Raw genomic sequence first — 27,989 nt, 5'->3', positions numbered from 1 at the left:
GCCACTGTGTGAACAGACTGCTGGACTTGATGGGCCTTGGTCTGATCCAGCAGGGCCTTTCTTATGTTCTTATGCTCTAACTCCACAAGAGGCTGCTTCAAGGGGTCAAACCCCCTGAGCAGCTGTAGTAGAAATAGCTACGTGGGGCCATGTTCAATGGGTACATATCAAAGGCACGGATTCTTTAGCTTTAATTAGATAAGCAGCCATTTGTTCTGCATCAATAATACTGCAGCCATTGCGATGAGGTATTTAAAGCAAGAAAAGAGGTGGCAAATACTCTGCTAATTTTTTGCATTTTAAACCTGAATTAGGAAGGAAGGAAGGAAGGAAGGAAGGAAGGAAGGAAGGAAGGAAGGAAGGAAGGAAGGAAGGAAGGAAGGAAGGAAGGAAGGAAGGAAGGAAGGAAAAGAGGAAGAGGAAGAGGAAGAGGAAGAGGAAGGAAGGAAGGAAGGAAGGAAGGAAGGAAGGAAGGAAGGAAGGAAGGAAGGAAGGAAGGAAGGAAGGAAGGAAGGAAGGAAGGAAGGGCATCTGAACTTTGATGAATCCTATCCATCTCCCCATCCCCCACCACTGCACCCCAATACTAGTGGCTGTTGTGTCAACTGCAGACAGCTAGTCTAGGGTCAGGGGGCTGGGGAAACTGGTTCTTGTGGGTCAGGGGTCCCTCGCACCCAACCTCTGCCTTTGCATATTGACGAGAAAATGCCAGGATTCATTCCAGAAGGCATGTCAGTCTGGAAGACTCTTAGGAAAAGAGGAAGGATCCCAAGCAGCCAAAGGTGATGGCTCTGGTTAGACAAGGAAGATTTGGCAATGTGAGCTCAGAAACACCAGGAAAAGCAGATCTTGGGAACTCTGCAAACCTGGGCCCTGAATCGCTCCTGGCAGTGCCTGTGGCTGTGAGAACAACACTCCGCTCCCTCCGCGGGAGTCGTGCGAGGGCCCACGCAGCAGAGGCTGAGTCAGCAGGAGAAAGCCATAAAGATAAAACCCTGGACTGGGCTGCTCCGTTCCTGAAGTTGTGCAGGAGAGGAGGTCGTGAGGCGATTGGCAGGGGTGGTCCCTCTCCCAGAGTGCACTGCTCCCTCCCGGGGCACTCGACCTGCTTTCTTCTCACGAGCAATTCGAGAATTCCTCTTCAGCTTCATTCCAGCTGAGGCAGGCAGAAAGCAGAGGCTTGGTCCTTCCCCCAGGGCAGTGGCACCGAGCTCCTGTAGCGTCCAGGGCTCCATGCAGAAGGGTCCGGTGAAAAGAGGCTCTGTTGTAGGCTAGGGGAGTCATGGTGGCCATCCTGCCTGTGCCTCCCACCCCCACTTGCTCCTTTTATGGTGGGCAGGGCTCCTCTGCTGCAGCTAAAACATAAAGGCACAGAGGTCAGGAGTCATGAGGGGTGTTCTGACAGAGAGGCAGCTTTGGTTGCCAGGTTCTGCCCATCTTTTACAGACTTCTTAGGGATCCATGACAGCGGAAACGGGACTGGCACGAGCACAGTGGTTGGCACGAGTGGTGGGGGACTAACACAGAAGGGGGCTTTGTCCTTGGGCTGGAATGAGAAGGCGCTTAGGGGCCTGGCGCTCTCTCCTCCCTTGCCTTCCCAGTTCCAGCCTCTCCCCACCACCACTACTCGAAGTCCCTGGGCAGGCTCCAGCCTCCGCACCATTCATCACCCAGAAAATAAGCAGCACGGTTCCACAGCGGAAGTGCCTCGGGTTGAGGGTGACCTTGGGAACTGCCAGCCAGTTTGGGGCCAGATTTAAGGGAAGAGGAGACAGCCGGAAGAAGAAGAGTTGGTTTTTATATGCAGACTTTCTCTACCACTTAAGGAAGAATCAACCCGGCTTACAATCACCTTCCTTTCCCCTCCCCACAACAGACACCCTGTGAGGTAGGTGGGGCTGAGAGAGCTCTAAGAGCTGTGACTAGCCCAAGGGCACCCAGCTGGCTTCATGCATAGGAGCAGGGAAACAAATCCAGTTCACCAGATTAGCGACCGCCGCTCAGGTGGAGGAGTGGGGAATCAAACTTGGTTCTCCAAATCAGAGTCCACCGCTCTTAACCACTACACCACGCAGGCGGGGTGCAAAACAATACCAAGACCAAGTGACCAGAGAATCACACAGACTTTGCGGGCAACAAGAAGGTCCTGCTCAGTCTCTCTAAGTGCCTGGAGGCCACAGATCTCAGAGGCAGACTGTCCCCTGGTCAGAAAATTCCCAAAATGATTATCTAGCCCTGATACAGGCCGTTCTGCACCCGAGAGCTCGGAAGAAACCACCTGAAATTCAAACTAGCTGTCACATCCGAAACACAATTAGCTTGCCTCATAAAAGGTAAAGGTAGTCTCCTGTGCAAGACCGGGTCATTCCTGACCCATGGGGTGACGTCACATCCCAACGTTTACTAGGCAGACTTTGTTTTACGGGGTGGTTTGCCATTGCCTTCCCCAGTCATCTTCCCTTTACCCCCAGCAAGCTGGGTACTCATTTTACCGATCTCGGAAGGATGGAAGGCTGAGTCGACCTCAAGCCGGCTACCTGAAACCAACTTCTGGCAGGATCGCTCAGGTCATGAGCAGAGCTTGGACTGCAGTACTGCAGCTTACCGCTCTGCGCCACGGGGCTCTTCTAGCCCCAGCTTGCCTCAAGCTGGCCACAAAATATTTTCTTGCTTTGTAGAGGCACTGTTATGCACACTACACTCACAGTTCAGACAACTCTTCCAGCTCATCACAGTGACTGGGCCTTCTAGCATCGATAACTTGAAGCCTCTCAGACTGACAACTGTTGAAGAAAGCAACTTGAAGCCTCTCAGACTGACAGCTGTTGAAGAAAGCTGACTCTGAGCGGGGGAAGTGGGCTGGGATATGCCACCAAGTGCCTTTTGAATGACATTCCTGCCCCCACTCATTAACTCTGGTGCCAGCTAGGTGGCACCTGTCTGTGGGCAGAAGGATGGCAAGGAGAAAGAGATGGAGGCTGTTTTGCCTCAGCTCGCCGACTGGCAGTAAGCAAATCCTGCAAGAAGACGCGGAGCCGCCCCAACGCAAATGTCCCAGTTCCCAAGCTCCACTTCCGGGATCCCACCGACTTACGCTTCACAGCCAACAGAGTGTTTCCATGGCAGCAGGAGACAGATGTCACCACGTACGGGTGGGTCTCTTCCAGGTGCACGGGACCGGGGTTCCGCATGTCTTCGTCCTTCCTTCCCAGGCGCCCTCTCGCGCTCTTCCCCCAGGTGCATACCTCACCGTCTGCATGAGGGCAGCAGCTGCACATTACTCCAGCTGGCGGCCTTGAACCGGCAGCCCACCAAACCCGCCTCGGCTCCCATCCCCCACTCACCTGCTCCCACGACAACCGTGAAGGCATCGCCACAGCCCGCCATGATGACTTTGATGGCTTGGAGCCCCTCCACCAGGTAGGGCACCCGGCTGGCACGGCAAGGGACAGGGCCCAACTGGCCATGCTGGTTGCTGCCAATGGTGTAGCACTGGCCAGAGGCTGCCAACGAGAAAGGCGCGGAGGCTGATTAGCCCTACTGCTCTGCAAGAGGACCACCGGCCAAGAGCATCCCTGGCATCCAGGAAGCAAGGACATGCTGCACAGTGGGATGCATACCTGCTGCCTGCCCTGATAGTATGGGACTCCACTCTTTGGGCACTAAAGTGTCCAGGCCTAAACAACTTTTGCAAATCTCTCAGGTCAAGCTGCAAAGTTTTATCAGGCTTTAGCATAAGAACATGAGCCCCGTGGCGCAGAGTGGTAAGCTGCAGTACTGCAGTCCAAGCTCTGCTCACGACCTGAGTTCAATCCCGACAGAAATTGGTTTCAGGTAGCCTGTTCAAGGTTGACTCAGCCCTCCATCCTTCCGAGGTCGGTAAAATGAGTACCCAGCTTGCTGGGGGTAAAGGGAAGATGACTGGGGAAGGCACTGGCAAACCACCCCATAAACAAACTCTGCCTCGTAAACGTCGGGATGTGAAGTCACCCCATGGATCAGGAATGACCCGGTGCTTGCACAGGGGACCTTTACCTTTTTTTAGCATAAGAACATCAGAGAAGCCCTGTTGGATCAGACCAAAGGCCCTTCCAGTCCAGCATATGGCTGTCCAGGGCAGCCAACCAGATACCCCAGAAAGTCCACAAGAAAGTACACCAAGGCCCAGCATTTCTATTGATACATAGTAGCAGTGGTTATTCAGAGGTATATTGCTTCTGAACATGGAGGTTCTGTTCAGCCACTATGGCTAATAGCCATTGATGGGCCCCTCTTCCCTCATGGTTTTGTCTAATCTTCTTTTAAAGCTGTATAATATAGTGGTCATCATATGTCAGGGGGTTCCACAAATTATGCATGGTGTGAAAAATGTGCTTTCTTTCAAAGTGGTAGATCGGTCAACTCAAGCGTTTTGCTCATTAATGAGCGCACGTACCTGAGGTACAAAAAGAGATACAGGAAGAGAGGACCTGTTAATTGATTTGGGGAATACTGTTATAATCAATCTGGCTGAGAGCTTGGGTAAGGGGAGTGACATATTTTGATATGGGATTTCTAATGGTATGCTTAAGATATTTAGTGCATGGTTGTGGTATATTCATAGTGATCCTAATTTTTCAGGATGGAGCAGGCTGGATGCTTCCCTGGGGCTGATTGCTCAGTAGGGAGTGAGCAGCTCTTTGCATATCCTCAGAAGCACTCTTTTTACCACCACCCCTTTCCCTTTACAATTCTGGATCATGCCTCCAGTCAGGGCCTCCAGCCAACACTGCCACACAGGCCTCCAGAAGTCGAGCTCCCCAGTCACACCTGTGACAACTGACGAATGGGCCGTTCCGATGTCAGCCCACACAATGGCCCCTTCGCACAAGGGGGCCGACTGGGCAGGGCTGAAAACGTGGGCTTCCTCCACCTGGTCCGCCACAAGGGGCTCTTCCCCAGACAAGATCCTGTCCAAGCCCAGCTTGTTGTACCTGGAGAATAGGAAGGGGGTTGTGGTCTTACTTGTATGTCATCATCTTGTGGATATTCATTTACAAGTAAGTAAAATTTCGTAGAATCCTAGAGTTGGAAGGTACCACCAGGGTCATCTAGTCCAACCCCCTGCAGAATGCAGGAAATTCATAACAACCTCCCCCTCACACCCCCAGTGACCCCTACTTCATGCCCAGAAGATGGCCAAGGTGCCCTCCCTCTCATCATCTGCCTACGGTCATAGAATCAGTATTGCTGACAGATGGCCACCTAACCTCTTCTTAAAAACCTCCAGGGAAGGAGAGCTCACCACCTCCTAAGGAAGCCTGTTCCACTGAGGAACCGCTCTGTTAAAAAAATTATTTGTATTTGACAAAACATCATCCACAGAGTAGCACATTATTAAGAAAAGAAAGCTTTTATAGAAAAATAAAATCTGAAAGGGTTAACATTGCTACAGACCACCGATAACGACATCATTTAAGGGATTCTACTCTAGGGCTATCTGCCTTCGCCCTTGTTTTCCTTGCTGCCAGAGCAAACAATGATGTTCTATAAGGCATAAAATTGTTGGAGTCAGTCAACAGGATTTTCTCCTTTTCAGAGTGAAAATTTGTACCCACTAGTAGCCCATCAAGAAATTTAACCCTGGGCTGCACATATAGTGGGGTAGATCTTCCAGCACACGGGTATTGTAGATACACAAGCTTTGATCCTTAGGGATTTGTTTGTACCACCCGACTAAAATGGCGTTGGCATTGTTTCAAAGCGTAGAGCAGAAAACACTTCTCTGAGGTTATAATTTGAGATCTTGGTTAGATACCGGGCTCTAAAATGGTCACTTTTGAGTAATTTAAACCATGGTGCGCTTTCTGAATTAATGCCCTGTCAAACAGGGATATTCATTTGTATTATATAATGTACACTGAGGACTCCTTAGTCCAGTGGTTTTAGTCTAGAAGCTAAATTCAAGGGATACGTTTTTAATTTGTATTTTAGGTGCACTGTATAATAAATTGATTTATTTTGTTTAACTCATTTTTACATTGTTTCTGCTCAGCCTTCGTGGTACAGATTGAGTATCCCTTATCCAAAGTGTTTCGGATTTTTTGGGAATTTGGAATATTTGCATCTTGGGGATGGGACCCAAGTCTAAACACGAAACTCATTTTCCGTTTTATATGCACCTTATGCACATAGCCTGAAGGTCATTTTATACAATATTTTTAATAATTCTGTGCATGTGGGGCATCGTGGGGAACCTGCCGTTGGTGCGACCGGCCCGCACACGTGCCGTTTTATTGCCCTTTGTGGGCATTCAAAAAGTTTTGGACTTTGGATCATTTTGGATATTGGATTTGTGGATAAGGGATATTCAGCCTGTACCTAATTCAAGTTCTCGTCAGCCATGCAAGGGGAGATCGAATGGGCCACAATAAGCCCTGATATAAATACCAGGAGGCTGACTTTCTACCCTTGCCCAGGGAACAGAGCAGAATCTTCTCCCTGCTGTAGTTCCGGCATCCTGAACTGAAGAACTGCCCCACCCCACAGCACTGGTCAGGCCAACAGTCCCCCACAGCCTAGCAGGAGACCTGGCCCCCCAACTCCTTTGGTACAATATGGAGCCATGTCCCTTGCATCTGACCTGTTGCTTCCACAGGCGAGAATTTGATTCTTTGCCGTCAGGATCATCGAGGAATCAATGCCGCAAAGGACCCTCTGTGCCTCGTGCTCCATGGGGATGGGCACCTGTTGTGGAGAACTGTGGGACTCCTGCGTCCCCAGGCCCAGGCGTCCTGGCAAAGAGAAGGGAGGTCTTAGCGATCTGAAGGGAGCCTGGGTCTTCTATGTGAAAGAGATCCTGAAGACCTCCAAATAGCCAGTGTGTTGGGCCAGAAGCATCTGGCCGACAGCCCACCGGAGATGCTTGCAGGGGCGTAAAACCCACCTTCCTCAAGTGCATGCAACACAAAACGAGCTGCTCACCATTCTCCCCTCTGCCCCAGGCAAAGACCTCCCCTTCATTGGAAACGGCCAGGACGTGGGAGGCACCGCAGGCGACCTGTGTGATCTCATAGCCCAGCAGAGCCTCCACAATCTTGGGCTGCAGAAAGAACATAAACAGCTACTCTGCTCTGCCAGCCAGACCCATTCTCGATCCCACAAATACAGACACCCCCTTCCCCCTTTCTGTTATCTCAGTTTGACCCAGCCATTTGATGGCTAGTTTGCCAGTGGTGAGTATGGATCTCCTCCGGCCAGAAACACATGAACACATGAAGCTGCCTTCTACTGAATCAGACCCTTGGTCCATCAAAGTCAATGTTGTCTACTCAGACCGGCAGCAGCACTCCAGGGTCTCAGGCAGAGGTCTTTCACATCACCTACCTGCCTAGTCCCTTTAACTGGAGATGCCAGGGATTGTACCTGGGACTTTCTGCATGCCAAGCAGATGCTCTACCACTGAGCCACAGCCCCTCCCAAAGTACTGAGAAGCTGCCTTCTACTGAATCAGACCCTGGGTCCACCCAAGTCAGTATTGTCTACTCAGACCGGCAGCGGCTCTCCAGGGTCTCAGGCAGAGGTCTTTCACTTCACCTACTTGCCTCATCCCTTTAACTGGAGATGCCGGGGATTGAACCTGGGACCTTCTGCGTGCCGAGCAGATGCTCTACCACTGAGCCACGGCCCCAACACTTTTTGTAACCCCGCATTAATGCATGTGAGTTTGTGCAAGCAGCCAGCTGCCTTCCGACAGACAAGAAACTCCCACCTTCTCTACACCAGCTTCCTGGATCTGCCTCAAACAGACTGCTAACGCCACCACCCCAGAGGACCTCGCTGAGGTCCTTTTCCAGCATTCCCAGGACTAGCAATGGGGGCAAGGGCTTGTGGCTAGTGAGGTGTTGCTTGCAAGCCTCTTGAAAAGGAAAGACTGTCCCTTGGCAAAGCAAGGAAGCCCCTGCAAGGCTGGGGGTGGGCAGCAAAGCTGTAGGAGGGCCTGACCCATGGCCAAAAGGAAGCCACAAAGCAGTCTAGCCCAGTGGTGTCCCCCCCCCCCCCAAAATGCTGAAAGCAGCTTCTGGTGGAACTGGGCCAGGCTGGAAAACAGCAGAATCAGGATTTGGATTCCTGGCTTTCGATGCATGAGTCAAGCCGTCTTTCTCACCCCCTGCTATGAGCCCAACTCCGCCCTGTCCTAGATACGTAGGTGACGCCAACTGCTGGAAGAAGTCAGGATCACCCCCCCCCCCATTTGAAGAAACCCCACAAAACCTGGCCTCCGGGCCCTACAGACCTGGCTCACGTCCACAAAAGTCTCGTGCCCCAAACAGCCGCTGCTCCCACTGCCGAAGGTCAGGACGATCCCTCTGTCTGTGGGTGCAAAGGAGAGCTGCTGGGGCTTCTCTGCAAGAACAGTCTACCGGCTGCCATCTTCTCTTGTGTACCCCAGCACAGCTCAGGACCTCCAGCACAGCACTCAAGCAAGAACGGGAGCCGGGAGACCCAACGGGTCAACCCAGGGTTTGGGATACAAGGAAGCACCTTGTCGGAGGGGGAGGAGCGCCAGGTAGACTTCAGGTAGGGACAGAAACCTACCTGCAACCTCAGACCGACCAGCAGGTAACTCGCCTTAGGATGCATGAGCCAGCGTTCTTCCGCCGCATCCCACAGCTCCCGCAAGCAAGCAGCGGGGTCACACACTGAGCAGCCTTTCCCAGGCAAAGGACTGCAGCATAAGTGGCAGATGACTCAACTGGCCCATGGGGTCACCTGTCCACAACATCCCGGGTTTCGGTGCACTCTCCCACCCAAAATCTCATTCCACAGTCACCTATCCCAAGTTCTGTCTCAGATTCTGTACGTTCAAGGAGTTGGACTGTGTTCAAGTTAAAACAGGACCAAAAAATCTCCATCCTAAGGAAAGGGTATGCTTCCAAGTTTCCTTGCAACAATGAGAACTAAAGGTGTGTGCTCTTTTCAAGGAAGGAATGCTGTATTGTGGTTTCCGTGGTGCCAAAATGCCCACTAGTTAGCAGATTTTGTGTGGACTGTTTGGTAAGCCTATGGATACGCACACCCCTTCCAGTGGCCAGGGGAGAGGCAAATGCACAACCCAACCTGCGCTTCCTGAATAGCTGTGCAGGGACTACACCGAGCAGGGACTCCAGCCAACCCACACCCAGCCACCCTCTGGGCGGGCGAGCGGCAGCAAATGGCCCCTCGCCACAGCTGTACCTGTCAAGCAAGCTGTGAAAAGGTTCCCGCAGGCGACGTGCTTGATGGTCACCCCGGACTGGCCCTCCAGGAAGCGGCACACGAGCTGGGGCTGCAGCTGCTCCGTGGCTCCAGGGAGCGAGGGCCCTGCGGCGGCACCCATCGGGGGAGGCTGAAAGAGGGGGGAGACGATCCTAGCAGGGCCGCGTGCGGACACTCACCCTCGTGTGATGAGTCTGAACCAGGTCTGGCCTCAGCGCGGAGACTCAGCCACGAAATGTCTGAAGTCACGAGAAAGCGTTTCTCCACACACACCCCCGCCCCCTGAGCAGAAACAGAATGCACGGCAGCGTCTTGGCACGCCAGGGTTGTACCAACGTACTTGGAATTAACAAGGCAGACTCGCAGGCCACGAGGTGTGATCCGGAGCACCAGTCTGTTTAGCCAGCTGCCATTTCCCTTTTCCCACCTCTGCCAGCTGGGAAGCAAATGGGCCCCCAGCCCTACGCACAGGGGACGGTTGTGCCCTCTCACCTCCCACATGATGAGCCGCCCGGATTTGGTCACGCCTGCTTTCTGGGTCCTGCCAGTGGCCACCTGCACCACTTCCGTGTTCAGCAGAGGCAGGAGGAGAGGAGTGGTGATCCCACCCCCCCAGGCATAGACTGAAGACGGGGCCAGAGGGATGCTGGGCCTGGCCAGCCTGCCTCGGGATCCTGAATCAACGAGAAAACGCTGTTAATGGGATGTTGGCTGTGGCAAAGTGCAGAACGGGGGTCCCCAACCTTTAGGAGCCTGTGGGCACCTTTGGAATCCTGACCAGCATGGTGGGCACAGTAACAAAATGGCTGCCTCAGGAGGTGGAGCCAGCCACAAAATGATTGACACAGCTTAACTTTAGTAACACAGTGTAGCTCCTTGGGCTGTGGTGGCAGCTACTGCCAAAGCAACATTTTTTAAAAATCTGCACAGCCACTCAAATCTCCAATAGTCAATCAGAAGCCTTGCTGGGCAGAAGAAGAAGAGGAGTTGGTTTTTATATGCCGACTTTCTCTACCACTTAAGGGAGACTCAAACCGGCTTACAAGCACCTTCCCTTCCCCTCCCCACAACAGACACCCTGTGAGGTGGGTGAGGCTGAGAGAGTGTGACTAGCCCAAGGTCACCCAGCTGGCTTCGTGTGTAGGAGTGGGAAAACAAATCCAGTTCACCAGATTAGCCTCCGCCGCTCATGCTGAGGAGTGGGGGATCAGACTCCACCGCTCCAAACCACCGCTCTTAACCACTACACCACATTGGCTCCCCTAGGGTTGCCAGGTCCCTCTTCGCCACCGGTGGGAGATTTTTGGGGTGGAGCCTAAGGAAGGAGGGATTTGGGGAGGGACTTCAATGCCATAGAGTCCAATTGCCAAAGCAGCCATTTTCTCCAGGTGATCTGATCTCTATTGGCTGGAGATCAGTTGTAATACCAGGAGATCTCCAGCTATTACCTGGAGGTCGGCAACCCTACCCCACCGACTTCCTTAAAAACACTTGGCGAGCACCAGAAAAGGTGAGTGGGCACAGTGGCACTCATGGGGACCATGTTGGGGACCCGTGGAAAAGAAGGAAACACCTTGTGGTAGGTGGAGGATTTTAAGGCTCCAGTAGGGGTGTCGCCCCAAGCTAGGTAAGCGGGAGCGATCCGGGCAAGGGTCCCAGCCAGCCTTTCCCATCAAGTACCCCTAGCCTTACCCCTGACTCTCGCGCTGGCGGCTCTCCCTCCAGCCCTGCCATGAGCCACTGCTGGCACTAACGGTTTCTCAGGTCTGTGGAAAGAAATAACAGGATCTCTGAACATGTAGCAGGTCTGGAGAAGAAGAAAGTGTTGGTTTTTATATCTCAACTTTCTCTACCATTTAAGGGAGAATCAAAATGGCTTACAATCACCTTACCCTCCCCACAACAGACACTCTGTGAGGTAGGTGAGGCTGAGAGAGTGTGACTAGCCCAAGGTCACCCAGCTGGAATTCATGAGGAGTGGGGAAACAAATCCAGTTCACCAGATTAGCGTCCGCTGCTCATGTGGAGGAGTGGGGAATCAAACCCGGTTCTCCAGATCAGACTCCACCGTTCCAAACCACCGTTCTTAACCACTACACCACACTGGCTCTCAAGAAGAAGAATCAAACCAGCTTACAATCACCTTCCCTTCCCCTCCCCACAACAGACACCCTGTTGCGAGGAGCGAGAGCAGGCCCCCCGGGGAGGGCTCGGCAGAGCTGCAGCACTTGCCTTCGCATCCTGACACTGCCCACGTCCGTGTAAAGGTTCAGCAGGGGCCCGATACAGATGGCCTCCGCCATGATCTCGTTCAGCGGGGGGCGCTTGGAAGGGTCCAGGTTGAGCATGTTGAGGATGAGCTGCCGCAGCTCAGGGCTGTAGCGGTCCGAGATGGGCGCAAACGTCCCACTCATGATCTTCAGCACTAAGGCTGGCAGGTTCTAGGCAGGAGCAGGGCCACAGTCAGGTCAGGGGGAGGTGGAGTGGGATACCACTGCCAAGCCACCCTCCTGACAGAGCAGAGGGTGCCTGTAAGAGCCGGGTGAGCTGAACAAGGAAATGCTTTTTCGCTAATTTAAAAGGGGGGAAGGAGAGAATGGAAAAGAAACTGACAAAACCACAGAACGCAACGAGAAATTCTTCACTCAGTACTAGTTCGTGCTGTTGAGTTGCCGTTTTCCACCATTCCCCCGTCTTGTATGTCTTTATTTATGACACATGAACACACGAAGCTGCCTTACACTGAATCAGACCCTGGGTCCATCAAAGTCAGTATTGTCTACTCAGACCAGCAGTGGCTCTCCAGGGTCTCAGGCAGGGGTCTTTCACATCACCTACTTGCCCGGTCTCTTTAACTGGAGATGCCAGGGATTGAACCTGGGACCTTCTGCATGCCAAGAAGATGCTCTACCACTGAGCCACGGCCCCTCACACTGTGGGTCAACCCACCCCACTGCCCAACTACTTACCGCGGCTTCAAAGGCCCTCTTCAAACTGGCAAGTTCATACAGCACACAGCCCAGGGCCCAGATATCACTCTTCTGGTTGTACGGCTTGCCCTCACACAGCTCCGGAGAGATGTAGCATGGGGTGCCCACCACCTAGGACAATGGGCAAAGGCATATTAGAACACCAGGCAAATTTACAGGCGGGTACAAAACACAGAAAGAGAGCCAGCGCGGTGCGGTGGTTAGTAGTAGTAGACTCTAATCTGGAGAACAGGGTTCGATTCCCTGCTTTACTAGGTTGATACCTGCACACATAGTATATGAGAGATATATACTAACCAGTATTACAACTAGAACCTATTACACCAGATGTATGAATAATTGGGAATAGATTTTACAACATATACACATGCCTGGTTGGGTTTGAACTGTTTGTATTTATTAATGTATTTCTGTAAATGTGTGCCGGCTTAACAAGGGTTTTAATTAACCACTGATGAAGGCCCCATAGGCTGAAATGCGTTTGGTTTGTGGTTAAAGTTATCAACCTCAGGAAATGCCATTGTGCTATTTTAATGCTTTTAAATAATTTTAACTTTTACATAGCACTTCCAATAAATTCTACTTTCAGTATTTATACATAGACTTATATATATTTTCTTTTCACCCAACCTTGGGTACCCAGCTTCTGTTTTTAGGTTGGGTTTTATTCCCCTCCTTTTTTTCTTCGATTCCCCATTCCTCCACATGAAGCCTGCTGGGTCACCTTGAGCCAGTCACAGTTTTCTCAGAACTCTCTCAGCTCACGTGGAGGCAGGCAATGGCAAACCACCTCCGAATGTCGCTTGCCTTGAAAACCCTACAGGGTTGCCGTAAGTCAGCTGTAACTTAGAATCATAGAGTTGGGAGGGGCCATGCAGGCCATCTAGTCCAACCCCCTGCTTAACACAGGACCATTTATGCCAATAAAGGTGTTTCTGATACACAGGACCAGCCTAGAGCATCCCTGACAAGTGCTTATCCAGCCTCTGCTTGAAGACTGCCAGTGAGGGGGAGCTCACCACCTCCCTAGGTAGCTGATTCCACTGTCCAACAACTCTTAGTGTAAAAATTTCCTAATTCCCTAACCTGATGGCACTTTCCACCACAAAACCCAGAACAGGAAGGAAACGAGGACACTCAAGTCCAAGCCACTATCCAAAGGCAAGACTGGCTCTTCCCAAAGATTAACCCCCCCCATAATCCAGACCTCAGGGTCTACAAGCAGAGAGGCATTCATACTGCAAAATGGAGCTTCAAGCGCAATGATCTTCACGTAGTTCAAGTAACATGATCATGGAAAGCCCAAATCACTCGCCCGCTGGACCTGGAGGACTCTGCTTCCTCACCTCAACTATGGTCTCCAATCAATTGGGGCAAAATGCACTGTAAGCCATCCAAGGTTCCTTCCTTGGAATTATGGGGCCACTACATCAACAGCAGCTCATGGGGCTGTCATGCAAGGTCTGTGGATCAGTGGTAGAGCATCTGTTCAACATGCAGAAGGTCCCAGGTTCAATCCCCGGCATCTCCAGTTAAAGGGACTAGGCAAGTAGGTGATGTGGAAGACCTCAGCCTGAGACCCTGGAGAGCCGCTGCCAGTCTGAGTAGACAATACTGACTTTGATGGACCAAAGGTCTGATTCAGTAGAAGGCAGCTTCATGTGTTCATGTGTGTTCATGTGTTCAAGAAGGGGAAATGGGAGCCCACCTGCTCCACTGGTTGACCCTCCAGCCCCACAACCACAGCTTCTCATGATACCTGCTGCCTTGTAGGGTCACAACCCTAGCAGCGGTTGTGCCAGGCAACAAAGACTGAGGTTTCTAGGAACCGTCTGCAAAGGACCGTTAAGCGGTGGCCCACTGACTACCCCAGGAGAGCTCCAAATTCAGGGAAGGCCTGGAAGGGGCAAGAAGAGCACTCTGTGATTCCCCTTGCTGCAAGCTGCTGTGGAAAGAAGGGCTGTAGCTCAGTGGCAGAGCATCTGCTTGGCATGCAGAAGGTCCCAGGTTCGATCCCCAGCATCTCCAGTTAAAGGGACTAGGCAAGTAGGTGATGTGGAAGACCCCTGCCTGAGACCCTGGAGAGCCGCTGCCGGTCTGAGTAGACAATACTGACTTTGATGGACCAAAGGTCTGATTCAGTAGAAGGCAGCTTTATGTGTTCATGTGTTCAAAGAGCAGCACTCTATTTACGCTTTTAAATCCCAAAAATATAACAAATTGTACAATCTCATGTGATTAACTAACTTATAAAAGGCGCATGTTATGTTATTAAAGAAGTGGAATAATTTCAGATTTGTTAAGAAAGTAAGTATTGCGTATCTTTCAATTCCCACCCCCCAATTTGGTACCCACCTCCCCAAATGCCTGGAAATTGTACATCTCTAAGCCACTGGCCCACTCCAGCAACGGTAATCAGAGGTCTCCTGCATTTGAATATTATAAAAGCTCTGCATAGCTATTGTGGCTGACACTGATTTAACCCCCTTGGAAACACCTCTCAGGTGCCCTTGAAATGTCTACCCAGAGCATCCAACAAAGTGGTCTCTGGCTCAAGGAAGTTTAAAAAGGTAAAGGTCACCGGGTCATTCCTGACCCATGGGGTTACGTCACGTCCCGACGTTTACTAGACAGACTGTTTACTGGGTGGTTTGCTGTTGCCTTCCCCAGTCGCCTACACTTTAACCCCAGCAAGCTGGGAACTCATTTTACTGATCTCGGAAGGGTGGAAGGCTGAGTCAACCTTGAGCCAGCTACCTGAAACAGACTTCCATTGGGATCGAACTCAGGTTGTGAGCAGAGCTTGGATTGCAGTACTGCAGCGTACCACTCTGCGCCACGGGATTCTTCAAGGAAGTTTAGGTCACCATAAAACTGCAAGCCTTTAAGGCACCACAAGACTCGTGGTTGTTTTGGCTATCTAACAGAGCCACCCAACAGGCATTTTATCTTAAGCGTATCCCACACCACTAGGAGAACATCTAAACAAACCGCCCATCTCGCCTGGGTCTTTCCCTCCTCTGGGTGGGCTGCCAATTCCGTGGGAAAGACCAGGAGGTCCCTGCCTCACAACCACTCCAAGCAGCAGAAAAACACCCACCGTGTAGGCCTTGCTCTTGCTGCAGAGAATCTTGGAAATGCCGAAGTCACCAATCTTGACGATCATGTGGTGCTTGTCCAGCAGGATGTTCTGGGTCTTGAGGTCACGGTGGAGGATCTGCTTGGTGTGGACGTGATGCAGAGCCAGCAAGATCTGCACAAAGAAGTGTAGTATGGTCTCCTCGTCCAGCAGGGAGCTGCCACGTTTGTGGATAAATTCTGCCAAGGTACCACCTGGTGGGGGGGGGGACAGACAGGTGGAAGGGGAGAGAGTTGGGAGAGAGAAGCAGATGGGTCTTGATTTATCTTGCACCAAAGCGGCAATGGAATGAGCAACAAAGACTGTTGCCAAAAAACTCCAGGTGCCTCAGAACAGAGTCCCCTGGCAGGTAAAAGTCCAGCTGGTCGTAAGAACCTAAGAACTGCCCAGCTGGATCAGCGCCAGGTCTATCTAGTCTAGCACCATGTCCCACCAGCAGATAGCCAAATGCTTCTGGAAATCCCACCAGTTAGCCATGACTGCAATGGCCATTATCTGCAACCGAGCTCTGGAAATGTAGTAAAAGCCCCCAAGGTAACAGGTCCTTTTACAAGGGTCCTTTGAAAGCCACCTAATTCTAGTGAACATCATGACATCCTATGGCAATTAATTATGTCAATCAGTTCTATGTCATTTGACAAATTCGAGTCCCGTAGCACCTTTAAGACCAAATTTTTTTTCAGAGTATAAGCTTTCGAGTCACAGGTCCATTCGACAGAAAATCTTGCTGGTCTCTAAGATGCTACTGGACTCGCACCTAGTTCTGCAGCAGACCAACACGGTTACCCTTTGAAACTAAAATACTTCCAATTGCCTACCCTAAACCTGTAATTACTCAGTTTAATTGGACAGCACCGAGTCTGGTCTTTTGGGGGAAGTGAGGACATACCGTAATTTCTCTTCATTCATTCTCCTTCACACCTTTTGTGGTTTTATAAACGAGTCATTCTACCTACACTGCAAGGCAGGACTGTACCATGGTAAATAAACCACCAATGTGATCAAGAGGGCAGGGAGGGGGGGAAGGGATATCCCTTCCTAACCCCTGGTTTGGCAGTCAGTCAAATAGGCCCTCATTTTGTGAGCAACCAATCTATTGAGGAGTCACACAGCACCTACACACTAATTGAACAAAAATAACAGTTCTTTTCTGAGGACTCAGGAGAACACTTTTTAAAAAACTTGTGAAATAGAATGAGTAAAATGCTTGTTAAGTCAAGGGTTGACTTAAAATATGTAGTGCAAAATGTTGTATGAAAGACAATCTGCAGCGTTAAAAGTAGCACTCTGCACCGCAGGGCTCTTCTTTGAGGTAAGCTGCAGTACTGCAGTCCAAGCTCTGCTTACAACCTGACTTCGATCCTGACAGAAGTCAGTTTCAGGTAGCTGGCTCAAGGTTGACTCAGCCTTCCATCCTTCCGAGGTTGGTAAAGTGAGTACCCAGCTTGCTGGGGGTAAAGTGCAGACGACTGAGGAAGGCACTGGCAAACCACCCTGTAAACATAGTCTGCCTAGTAAACATCGGGATGTGATGTCATCCCATGAGTCAGTAATAATCCGGTGCTTGCAAAGGGACTACCTTTACTTTTAATCTACAGCATTAGATAATGATAATTCCATATCTGTAGACATAAACATATTTTCAAGGATATGCTTAACTGTTCAAATGTGAATAATTTTGGCAACAATTAATATGCTCTAATGTGTTCAATTATTGTAGAGTTCAGTGTTTTTAGTGCTATAATCTTTAACTTGATATACAAATATACAGGTAGCCTTACTGAGTGTGACTGTATGAGAGTGTTTCTGTCCAAATAATACACTTTCTTTTGTTTACTAAAGACCTCATTTGCTACCTTAATCTTTTTTTTCTTGCCTCTCAGATGGTAAAAATGAAGATACCCGTGTTAAGCTAGCACAGACAGCTGCGAACTGCTACACTCTTTCAAGTACTGGGTATATCTCCAATTTTCCTTGAAGTAAGCGAAGGCATTTCTACTTCTAAATTTCATAAATATGCCAAACAGTATGATTTGTGGAACTCCCTACCCCAAGATGTGGTGATGGCTGCCAACTTGGAAGGCTTTAAGAAGGGAGGGACATATTCATGGAAAATAGGTCTATCCATGGCTACTAGTTAAAATGAACCCTAGTCATGACGCATATCTATTCTCTACACTATCAGAGGAGCATGCCTATGACATTAGGTGCTGTTGGACACAGGCAGGATAATGCTGCTGCAGTCGTCTTGCTTGTGGGCTTCCTAGAGGCACCCGGTTGGCCACTGTGTGAACAGACTGCTGGGTTTGATCCATATTTGTCTGATCCAGCATGGCTTTTATTATGCTGTTATGTTTTTATGTGCTAAGTTATAAATGCTGCATTTCATGTTCTTATAGCAATAATATATCTTTAGGTTTGAAAGGAAAGTGAGTAAAATTTTGTTTCTGGTTGTTTTTTAATAGGAAAAAACATTTTCCCTGTAGCTACAAGACTTCCAGAAACCCATCCTACATAGGCACGGGTGGAAAGCAGCTGGCCATAAAGGGGTTAACACCCTCAGTTGCTGGCATAGAGGAAGCCTATCTCCAAAGCAAACAAGCTGAACCTGTTCTGCAGGAGTCTGCCTCAAGGCCTTGGTGGTGTGGAGAAACTCTTGCAACCCACCAGTACCCCAAACATGCTTGTCTTTCCAAACCACCTAGAGGTCAGCGTGTTTCAACTCTTCCTTACTCAGCAGAACCTCCTTGCAGTTGCAGTCAAGGGCAGAAGGGACACTGCTGTTAGTGAAGGAGAAAAAGCCCAACCTGAAAGTGGCCCAGCTGCACCCACAGGGCCCTGCGAACAATGGCATTCTTTCCAGTTGCAAGGAGCCCAGGTGTTGCTAGGAAGCAGCACAGGCTGGGAAGGTCTTTTGAAGTGGATGAGGAGGGGGGGAGAACACAGAGAAGGAAGTAGGAGAGCCAGCGGGTGGCAGCTCTTGATAAACACAGACCTTGTAGCCAAGGGATGGGGCACTGGTTAGCATATCAGGAAAAGATAATATTCATGCCTGCATGCATGCACAGCCCTCTGGGCAGTCCGGAGAGGCCACAGGGGGAAGGCGATAAACATCACAAAAAAGAACCTAAGCAGCTTGCAGCACTGGTGAATTCAGTCAACTGCTGACCAAGGGACCACTGGTTACAGCAGGATGAACCCACTGCCTCTGCTATTCTACCAAGCAAAGGGAGAACTGTGCTGCTCTCCTGCTTCCCTGGCTTTCTGACAGACTGCTGATGTGTGATAAACCTCATTGCCCAGTGAGGAAAATGCTCCAAGTCCTCAAGGCAGTGCTGAAACCTGCATTTGTTCCTTATTATGAGGAAATGCTCCCATCGAAACACTTGGCATGTTTGTCTTTTGACCGAGTAAAAGCAAAGAAGAATGAAAACGAGCAAAGACCTAAGAAATCTCAAGAGCCAGAGAGGGGCTTTCAATGTTGCCAAAGGCCTACATACGCCCTTGCCCTGGACCGAGACTATTAAGCAAACTATGCAGCCTTCTTTCATACACGTCTTTTATATAAGGCACAGAATTCTAGCATCATATCCCTCCTTTTTTCCCTTGTGTCTTCTCTTGCACTGATTTTCGACTGTCAGTACCTGAAGGCAGGGACCACACCTGACTACATGGTCCATGTGGGGGCCTAGCCTAGAAGAATAAATATTAAAGATTATTATTGTTATCATGATTAGAATACACAATTAGCCTACTGTAACAACATCCTGCATTGCTGCTCCATATCGGATAACACCCAGGGTGTCCCCATGGCAGGTACCAACATTTGTGATTGGGTGTTTTAAGTGTGACGCTGCCATCAGACAGGCAATCAATCTCCCAGTCCAAATTCTCCCTGTGGTTTAAAGGGATGTCAGAGCTTCATATCTGGTCAGTATCCCCTTCCACAATCTCAGAACGGCTTTCACCTCAATCCGGTTTCAAACTCTGCCAACAGCTTTGCTAGCTGGACATTACTCTCAAACACCATGGGCCTGTCATCTATGCATTTGTGGAACCGCAGTTCCAGAGGACCTAATGCATTATATTTTATTCTGTCCTCTCTATACAGAGCCCAGAACTAAATTTCTTACAGTGCTTCTAAAGGACCTAAAACTATTTTCAGATACAGAAAAGCTGCTCTTTCTCCTTTTAGACGTCAATCCAGTTGTTTCCTATACAGTGTCACTCTTTGCCCTAGCAGCCAAGAAAATTTGGGCTAAAGCTGTATTTAATCAGGGCATTTAATTCATTTAATGACTAGCATTTTTGGATGGACTGTTTTAATGTTATTGTTTAGATGTTTTATATGACAGATTGTAATAGCCTTTGGCTGCAAACACTAAACTTTATCATATCATAAATACCCAGTTCAATGTTTGCATTGAACGAGATGGCCAAAGGTGCCCTCCTGTCACTCTTGATCTACCTGAAAAGGAAATTAAACAGATGAGAAGTCGTTAACATAGACTAGGTTTCCGCCACCGAGGGCAAACTGCCTCACCTGGGGCATACTCCATGGCGATCATGAGGGCCTTGTCCTCCAGGAAGTTCTCATAGTACTCAATGACATGTGGGTGATGGAGCAGCTTCAGCACCTGGCATTCGTTCTGCGCTGCCAGTCGCTCATCCTTGGTCATCTGCTCCACAGGGATCTGCTTCAGGATCACCAGCTTCTGGTCCATTTTGCGCCGGCAGAGGTGGACGATCCTGTGGGATGGGCACAGAAAGCAGATCAATGGCCCCTGAACCTATGAAACTGCCTTATACAGAAACAGACCGTTGGCCCATCCAGGTCTTTACAGCTACCTAAGTTCCTTTAATGAGAGGCTGAATTTGAGACCTCCTATGACTGAGCTTGAGGAGGGAAGGCAGCATGGTATAGCCCGATCTCGCCTGATCTCGGAAGCTAAGCAGGGTCAGCCCTAGTTAGTATTTGGATGGGAGGCCACCAAGGAATACCAGGGTTGCTGTGCAGAGGAAGGCACTGGCAAACCACCTCTGTTAGTCTCTTGCTTTGAAAACTGATAATGGGTCACCGTAAGTTGGCTGTGACTTGACAGCACTTTACACACACACCTAACTGAGCTTCCAGGAGCCATCCCAAACCTACACCATGGACTCAGTAGGCAGCACCTTGGCCAAGTCACTACCCTGCAGCCCCATTTCTCCTTCTGTGAAATGATGACCTACCTCACAGAAGCTTACAAAGAACAAATGCTCTTCACACATAGACTCCCATTCCACAAAATATTCTAAAGATGCCTGACAGTCTGGAAAGTTTAACTTGTAAGAAATTCTAGAGGGTCTCCTTGTAAGTCTGTTACAATAAAAACAAACTAGAGTTAACTGGCATCTTAAAGATTAACAGATCCAAAAACCTTATGCTAGAATTTTAAAAATGTGCTATCCTTTAAGGTGCTACAAGACTCCAGTTTGTGATTTGAGAAATTTACTCATACATATCGATGGATTTTCCAGAAAACTGAGATTTGGAAATTTACTGATTCCCTAAACAGAGTGGGATCTGATCTAGCATATTTGTTTTGACTTATATTTAGTAAGCAAAAACGTATTAAATGTGCCCCGTGTTAATTTTATATCCCAATAGAAACAAATACTTGCAGCGAAATATTTGATTAGGAAAAAAACCAAATCAGACTAAAGGCAATGAAAACTTTTGATAAACTAGTTAGTTGCAACAGACAAAGGACTGTGTATGATATGGCATGAAAGTCGGTGTCTTTCACCTATTTCAGCAGAATTGACCTCCCTTCCATAGAATTCACTGTGACACTTCATCACTGGCTAGTTTCATATCAGATTGGGGATTACAACATCCCTTCCACCATGTGAGAAGAATCAAAGAAATAAGAATTTTAGCTTTCAAAAACAATTGATCCTCACACATGAATTCATAAGAATGTTTAATTTGGATTATTATATGTATTTGTGATTTTATGCCCCCTCCCCTCATTCACAAATAAATAAAACCTGCATGTACTCTTTCACACAACTCATAGGCATAATCTCCTGAAAAAAACATCAATTACAACTGTGAAACTGCTAAACCTTCCTATACTGCAATATTGTCTATATTGCAAAATTGCAATGGCGTCCATTCATTATTATTAATTTTATGAAACAGCCTTTAGGGGGGAAATGCTTCTGCTAGAAAAAAAAATAAAGCACCAAAATTTTTTCCAGCGGAATATTTCCTGCTCCACATCTCTGTTCACAGGGGAGAAAAAGAAAAGCTAGTTTTTAAGTGAATGTCAAGTCTTGGTCAATGTGGATTTCACATGTCAAATTGCATTTGTGGACAATGCAAGCCCCTCTCCCACACCAGCCGTTAAGTGTGCCTTAAAGTAACAGCATTGCACGGCCATCCTAGGAAAGCCTACTGGAGAGGAAGCCCCGCTGTGTCCAATAGAGTTTATTCCCAATAAAAGCTGCACATGAACACGTGAAGCTGCCTTCTACTGAATCAGACCCCGGGTCCATCAAAGTCAGTATTGTCTACTCAGACCGGCAGCAGCTCTCCAGGGTCTCAGGCAAAGCTCTTTCACATCACCTGCTTGCCTGGTCCCTTTAACTGAAGATGCTGGGGATTGAACCTGAGACCTTCTGCATGCCAAGCAGATGCTCTCCCACTGAGCCACAGCCCCTCCCCTAAAATGAAGCTGCCTTATACTGAATCAGACCCTTGGTATTGCCTACTCAGACCGGTGGCAGTTCTCCAGGGTCTCAGGCAGAGGTCTTTCACATCACCTACTCGCCTGGTCCCTTGAACTGGAGATGCTGGGGATTGGACCTGGGACCTTCTGCATGCCAAGCAGATGCTCTACCACTGAGCCACAGCCCCTCTCCCCTGCACGGAAGTCTCCAGGTGGGAAGAAAGCCCCTCTGAACTCTGTGGAGCACGTTTCCGAGGATGCCTGCAGTGACTTGGAAGTCACCCCCCACCCACGATCCCCCGCCTTTCGGCTCGGAGCCAATGTGGTGTAGTTGCTGAGGTGTGGGGCCAGGACTTGGGAAGCCCAGGCTCAAATCCCCACTGGCGCCATGGACGCTTCCAGGGTGACCCTGGGCCAGTCACACACTCTCAGCCCTGACCCTGGCTAGTATTTGGATGGGAGACCTCCAAGGGATACCGGGGTCCTGACACGGAGGCAGGCAATGGCAAACCACCTCTCAACGTCTCTCTTTTTTATTATTTATTTTTTTATTGTTTTTTCATTTCATTAACATATATAAAAAACATCAATTACTTGAAATTTAATAAGGTGATAAAAAGGAAACAATTATAGTAGTTAAAACATGAAGTGACTTCCCCCTCACTCTCTTCCATCTTAATTTAAATTGTATATACTTTTGCTAACAAAATTAATCCCTATCCTGTTTAATTAATATATACTTATCTTATCTCGTCTAATTGTTAATTCAATATCATGATATAACCATAATTCAAAATATATATATGAGGGATTAAACCAAAGAGTATCCTTTAAATGGTCCTATTAAAAATTGCTTTTCACAGTAAATTCTCCACTGAGAATTAATATATACTTATCTTATCTTGTTTAATTGTTAATTCAATATCATGATATAACCATAATTCAAAATATATATGAGGGATTAAACCAAGGAGTATCCTTTACATGGTCCCATTAAAAATTGCTTTTCACAGTAAATTCTCCACTGAGAATTAATTAATATATACTTATCTTATCTCGTCTAATTGTTAATTCAATATCATGATATAACCATAATTCAAAATATATAAGGGGTTAAACCAAGTATCCTTTAAATGGTCCCATTAAAAATTGCTTTTCACAGTAAATTCTCCACGCCTCCCATTCCCCCCAAAAATTGTACATTGTCAGTCTGATTTATCAAAGCCGCAAGTTTTGCCATTTCTGTCACTTCCAGCATCTTATTTATCCAGTCTTTTTTAGTCGGTTTCTCGTCAGCCTTCCATTTAGCTGCATCTATCCCACGTGCAACGTCTCTTGCCTTGAAAACCCTATGAGGTCCCCATAAGCCAGCTGCGACTCGACGGCAAATAATAACAACTAGATGTTACGAATGCAAATTAAATGTTTCGTGTGCGGTTTTTTGTTTGTTTGTTTGTTTTTAACCCCGTTTTTAAGACCCGACGGTGCTCTCACCCGAACGCCCCTCTCCCCACCACCCGGATACGCTCGTATTTCTCCATCAGGCCTCCTTTCCCGCGACTAGGCCGCGACTCCGGCAGTCCCGCGTCGCCTTGGAGACGCTTCCGGGATCGGCTACGGAAGCCGGCAGGAGACAATCCTCTCGCGCGCACGGAGACGGTTGGCGTTTAAACCGTTTCTAGTTTGATGTTCGGTTTCCGGAGGTGACTCAAAACCTCGTTAGGAGGAGGGGGGGAAAATACCCAGAAGGTATGAATAAAAGCGACGGTGCCGAAAAACGAGTTTATTTAAATATTGCGTCCACCCTGCCACAGCCTGGCGCCGGAGGAGATTTACCGATGCCAGTCGCTGTTGCGTCCATTGTTCCTCGAAAGCCTCCGGAACGGGATAATTACCCAGTCTAAAAATAACTTGAAACGATAAGTACATCCTTGAAATGGAGACAGTAACGATAAAATCACAAAGCAGAAGTACATGTATACCAAAAAAAAAAAGGGGGGGGGAACAGAGGTCATTAAAACATATATAAAATATAAACAGGATAATAATAATAATCCTAATAAAGGCCTATAAAATTATGCACGGTTTGGAGAGAGTGGACAGGGAGACGTTCTTCTCCCTCTCCCATAATACAAGAACGCGGGGTCATCTGCTTTTTAAAAAAAAAAATATTGTTTTTTTATTTCACAATAATTTGCATCATTCAATAGCATTGTTATAGGATATAAACATTATTTTTCTTAACCAAATAACTAACCAATGCTAGTATTTCATTGACTTCCCCTCTCCCCTCCTCTATCTATTGGATAACTTAATTGTCCCCTTTGCATTTAAATTCTAATTCATTATAATATATTTCTTATATCAATCTAATTACAATTTTTCTAATCTAAATCAATATCCTTAATAATATTTCTACTTCTCTCGTTTGAATTAGATCAAAATGTAACCTTTAAGCCTTCCCAGCTTTAATTCATTTTCACAATATATTGTCCATGCCTCCCATTCTCTCACAAAATCTGTGTTCTCCTTTAGATTTACTAATGCTGTAAGTTTAGCCATTTCTGCTGGTTCCAGCATTTTGTTTATCCAGTCCGTCTTGTCCGGTATCTCCAAAAGCTTCCATTTTGCTGCATAAAACGCGGGGTCATCTGCTGAAGCTGGAGGGTGACAGATTCAAAACAGATAAAAGGACGTATTTCTTCACACAACGCATAGTTAAATTGTGGAACTCCCTGCCCCAGGATGTGGTGATGGCTGCCAACTTGGAAGGCTTCAAGAGGGGAGTGGACATGTTCATGGAGGAAAGGGGTATCCATGGCTACTAGTCAAAATGTCTACTAGTCATGATGTGTACCTATTCTCTCCAGGATCAGAGGCGCATGCCTATTACATTAGGTGCTGTGGAACACAGGCAGGATAATGCTGCTGCAGCCGTCTTGCTTGCGGGGCTTCCTGGAGGCACCTGGTTGGCCACTGTGTGAACAGACTGCTTGGCTTGATGGGCCTTGGTCTGATCCAGCATGGCTTTTCTTATGTTCTTATAATCATGCCAAGGGCTGAGTGTGTGGGCTCAAACAGTGCTCATAACTGAACATTAAAAAGCACCAAGGAATACCAGAGCAACATATAAATCAGCAAAATTGGTTCATGTTAATCCTTTTCTCTCTCCCTTCTGACTCAGAAGGCACTGGAGGTGTCTGAAAGCAACATAAATAATTGTTTTCAACCAGCCGAATGAAACAAGCTTATTAAAAGGAGCGGCAGTAAAACAGACGTCTCTGGCAACCAAAAGGCAGCAATAACAGAATATTTCTTAGCCTCAGTGCAACAGCAACCATAAAATTAAAATCAGTTACTACTAAAATAATGAGGGATGAGAAAGTAAGCAGGTTTTCTAACACGAGTTGGTAGGAAGGTCAGGTCAAAACTTGAGAGTTGGGTGACTTACAGGACTTCTCTGTACAAGAAACAAGTAAGAAGGAGCTTAGCTTCTAAAAGGAAAAGTTAAGTTTATGCTTTCTTGGAAGCCTACTCCATCATTTCAGAGATGAAACTGACCCTCTAGAATGCACATTAATTTTTACCTCAAGAATTTTCATGATTTCTTTAGCGCAACAGTCCACTCTCAACTTATCGCAATCGTCTTGTCCCCCCATGGTGCTGCAAAAAATTACAGACACAGCCTTGTGGTTAGGATTGCCAGCTCTGGGTTGGGAAATACCTGGAGATTTTTGGGGCGGAGCCTGAGGAGGGCAGGGTTTGAGGGGGAGGGACTTCAATGCCATAGAGTCCAATGGCCAAAGCGGCCATTTTCTCCAGGTGAACTGATCTCTGTCGGCTGGAGATCAGTTGTAATAGTGGGACATCTCCAGCTAGTACATGGAGGTTGGCAACCCTACTTGTGGTCACATTGGCACTTTTTGCAGTGGCACCTACACCTAGAGACAAAGAAAAGCAAGACGCTTGCCCAGAAGGCATCTGCAAGGGAGAGGGTCAGAGTGTGGGTCTTGGCAATGCCCAGTGTTCATGGCATTTTCCAGTACCAAGCGCATTATGTATCAGTCCAGTTTAATTTTGTAAGAAAAACATGGAAGTGTTTGCGTTTAATAAAAAAATGGAAAAAGAGTAACATTTCCAATACATGTTGAAGCAAGTGAATTAAAACTGTCCCAGCATTGTGTCCTGTGGTAGTCTGGGAGGCTTGACTATGGCATGGAAGCAAGAAGTGTTTGTAGCACAGAATCATTACAGGGGGCACATTGGGTTCAAAATGTAGATTTCATGGCTAATAGCAGTTCATAGGATCATGGATTTATTCACCTCATTCTTTTTAAAAGCTACATAAGCCTGTGGTCCTCTGCAGCCTAAATGGGAGTAACTCACTTTCTCAAACACAATAACGTTGTGTTAAGCTGGACAAAGCAGCATTTTTATCATGGGGGCAGGGATGCCAGCCTCCAGGTGGGACCTGGGGATCCCCTGGAATTACAGCTCAGCTCTAGACTATGCTGATCGATTCCCCTGAAGAAAATGGATGCTTTGGAGGGTGGACTCTGGGGTATTGTACCCCATTGAGGTCTCTGTCCTTCCCAAGCTCCATCCCCAAATCTCCAGGAATTTCCCAACCTGGATCTGGAAACCCTACTCCCCCATCCCCCACTAGTGGCCAGAGAGGGACTTGGCTACCCTAATGGGCGGGGGGAGACTCCTTAACAAAGCCCTTGAATTGCTGATGTTTCTTTTTGAACAAAACACTGTTTGCGAGCTTGGAGGTGCCAGGAACATGCAAGGACCCAGAAGTCTCTGAACTGGACTGAAACCAGAAGTCTCTGAACTGGACTGGATACCTCCAGAGAGTGGTGTATAGATTTCCTTTCCTGACAAGGCCTAGAAAGACTTCCCGGGTTTTCAGAAAGATGTTTTGAGATGCCATGCCAGCTGGCTCTCCCAGGAAGGACATTCCTACAGAGGGAGGCATGGCCGCCAGGTGTCCTACGCAGCCGGCACTGTCCTTCAGAAAGAGTGTGGATTGTTGGAGCCTCACTTCAATAAAGCGGCGTGCAGTCAAAACATGTGAGGAAAAGCAGGGCGGGGAGGACTTTGCCGGAGCAAAGTCTATCGGTGACTACACACGAGATAAGACAGAAAACCACTCTGTTGCTGATCTGAAAGTCGCCTTTCCTTGGCAGAATAACTCCAAAGGCAGACTCCAGAGACATAGCTATCTGACCCAGTGGGGGAATGACTCATGAAAGCTCATATTGAAATAAATGTTGTTAGACTTTAAGGTGCCACTGGACTTTATTTTACTACAACAGACTAACATGGCTAACCCTCTGCAGACTCCAGTAAGAAATGACTGCTACAGAATTTATCAATACCTGTAATTAGATAGATAGCGAGAAAGAGAGAGAGAAAGGCAGGATGTCTTTCTTCATTGCTACAAGCTTAAGGTAACTAGATACACTCTTATATTTTTGTGAATGGCTGCTGAGCTTACTTAATGTGCTTTTGAGTTTTGCACAAGTCACCCTTTTTGCATTTCATGGCTTTTTAACCTATCACCCAACCCCTCCCACACACATTGAATGTGCATTTACTTCCTGCATTTGAAAACCCTGTGGGTCGGTTGCCATAAGTCAGCTGTGACGTGCCGGCACTTTCCACCCGATTTGAGAAAAGCTTCTGCTCCTCAAGTCTGTAAGCCTTTAAGGTGACACCAGCCTGTTCTGGCAGATGCGGAACAGGAAAACAAGGTAGCGTGGGAACAGGGGCGGGGAGACTTGCTAACTTCCACACAGTTGGTTTCGCTGTCTCTTTCCAACACTTTGCTAAAGTCTCCCCCCTCTTAAGAAAGCGAAGACAAACAAATCCAAAGGTCGATCCATTGGTTTTTTCGGGAGC

General features: G+C 48.1%; 1 protein-coding gene across 1 annotated transcript; it reads right to left on the bottom strand.

Annotated features, from left to right (window-relative positions):
- Positions 1-1,301: 1,301 nt before the first annotated feature.
- Positions 1,302-23,623, bottom strand: NEK8 (NIMA related kinase 8). The gene is made up of 15 exons (XM_056865243.1): positions 23,577-23,623; positions 19,910-20,115; positions 15,328-15,560; positions 12,207-12,338; positions 11,470-11,678; positions 10,930-11,003; positions 9,730-9,911; positions 9,217-9,367; positions 8,276-8,352; positions 6,964-7,081; positions 6,623-6,773; positions 4,810-4,973; positions 3,345-3,503; positions 3,095-3,253; positions 1,302-1,355 (listed from the first exon to the last, which is right to left on the bottom strand). The coding sequence occupies exons 1-15, from the start codon at positions 23,621-23,623 to the stop codon at positions 1,327-1,329; spliced, it is 2,091 nt and encodes a 696-aa protein (XP_056721221.1). The 3' UTR covers positions 1,302-1,326.
- Positions 23,624-27,989: the final 4,366 nt, after the last annotated feature.

This window comes from Euleptes europaea, chromosome 19 (genome assembly GCF_029931775.1).
Source record: "Euleptes europaea isolate rEulEur1 chromosome 19, rEulEur1.hap1, whole genome shotgun sequence".
Lineage (NCBI taxonomy): Eukaryota > Metazoa > Chordata > Lepidosauria > Squamata > Sphaerodactylidae > Euleptes > Euleptes europaea.
This window is presented reverse-complemented; position numbering and strand designations above follow the sequence as displayed.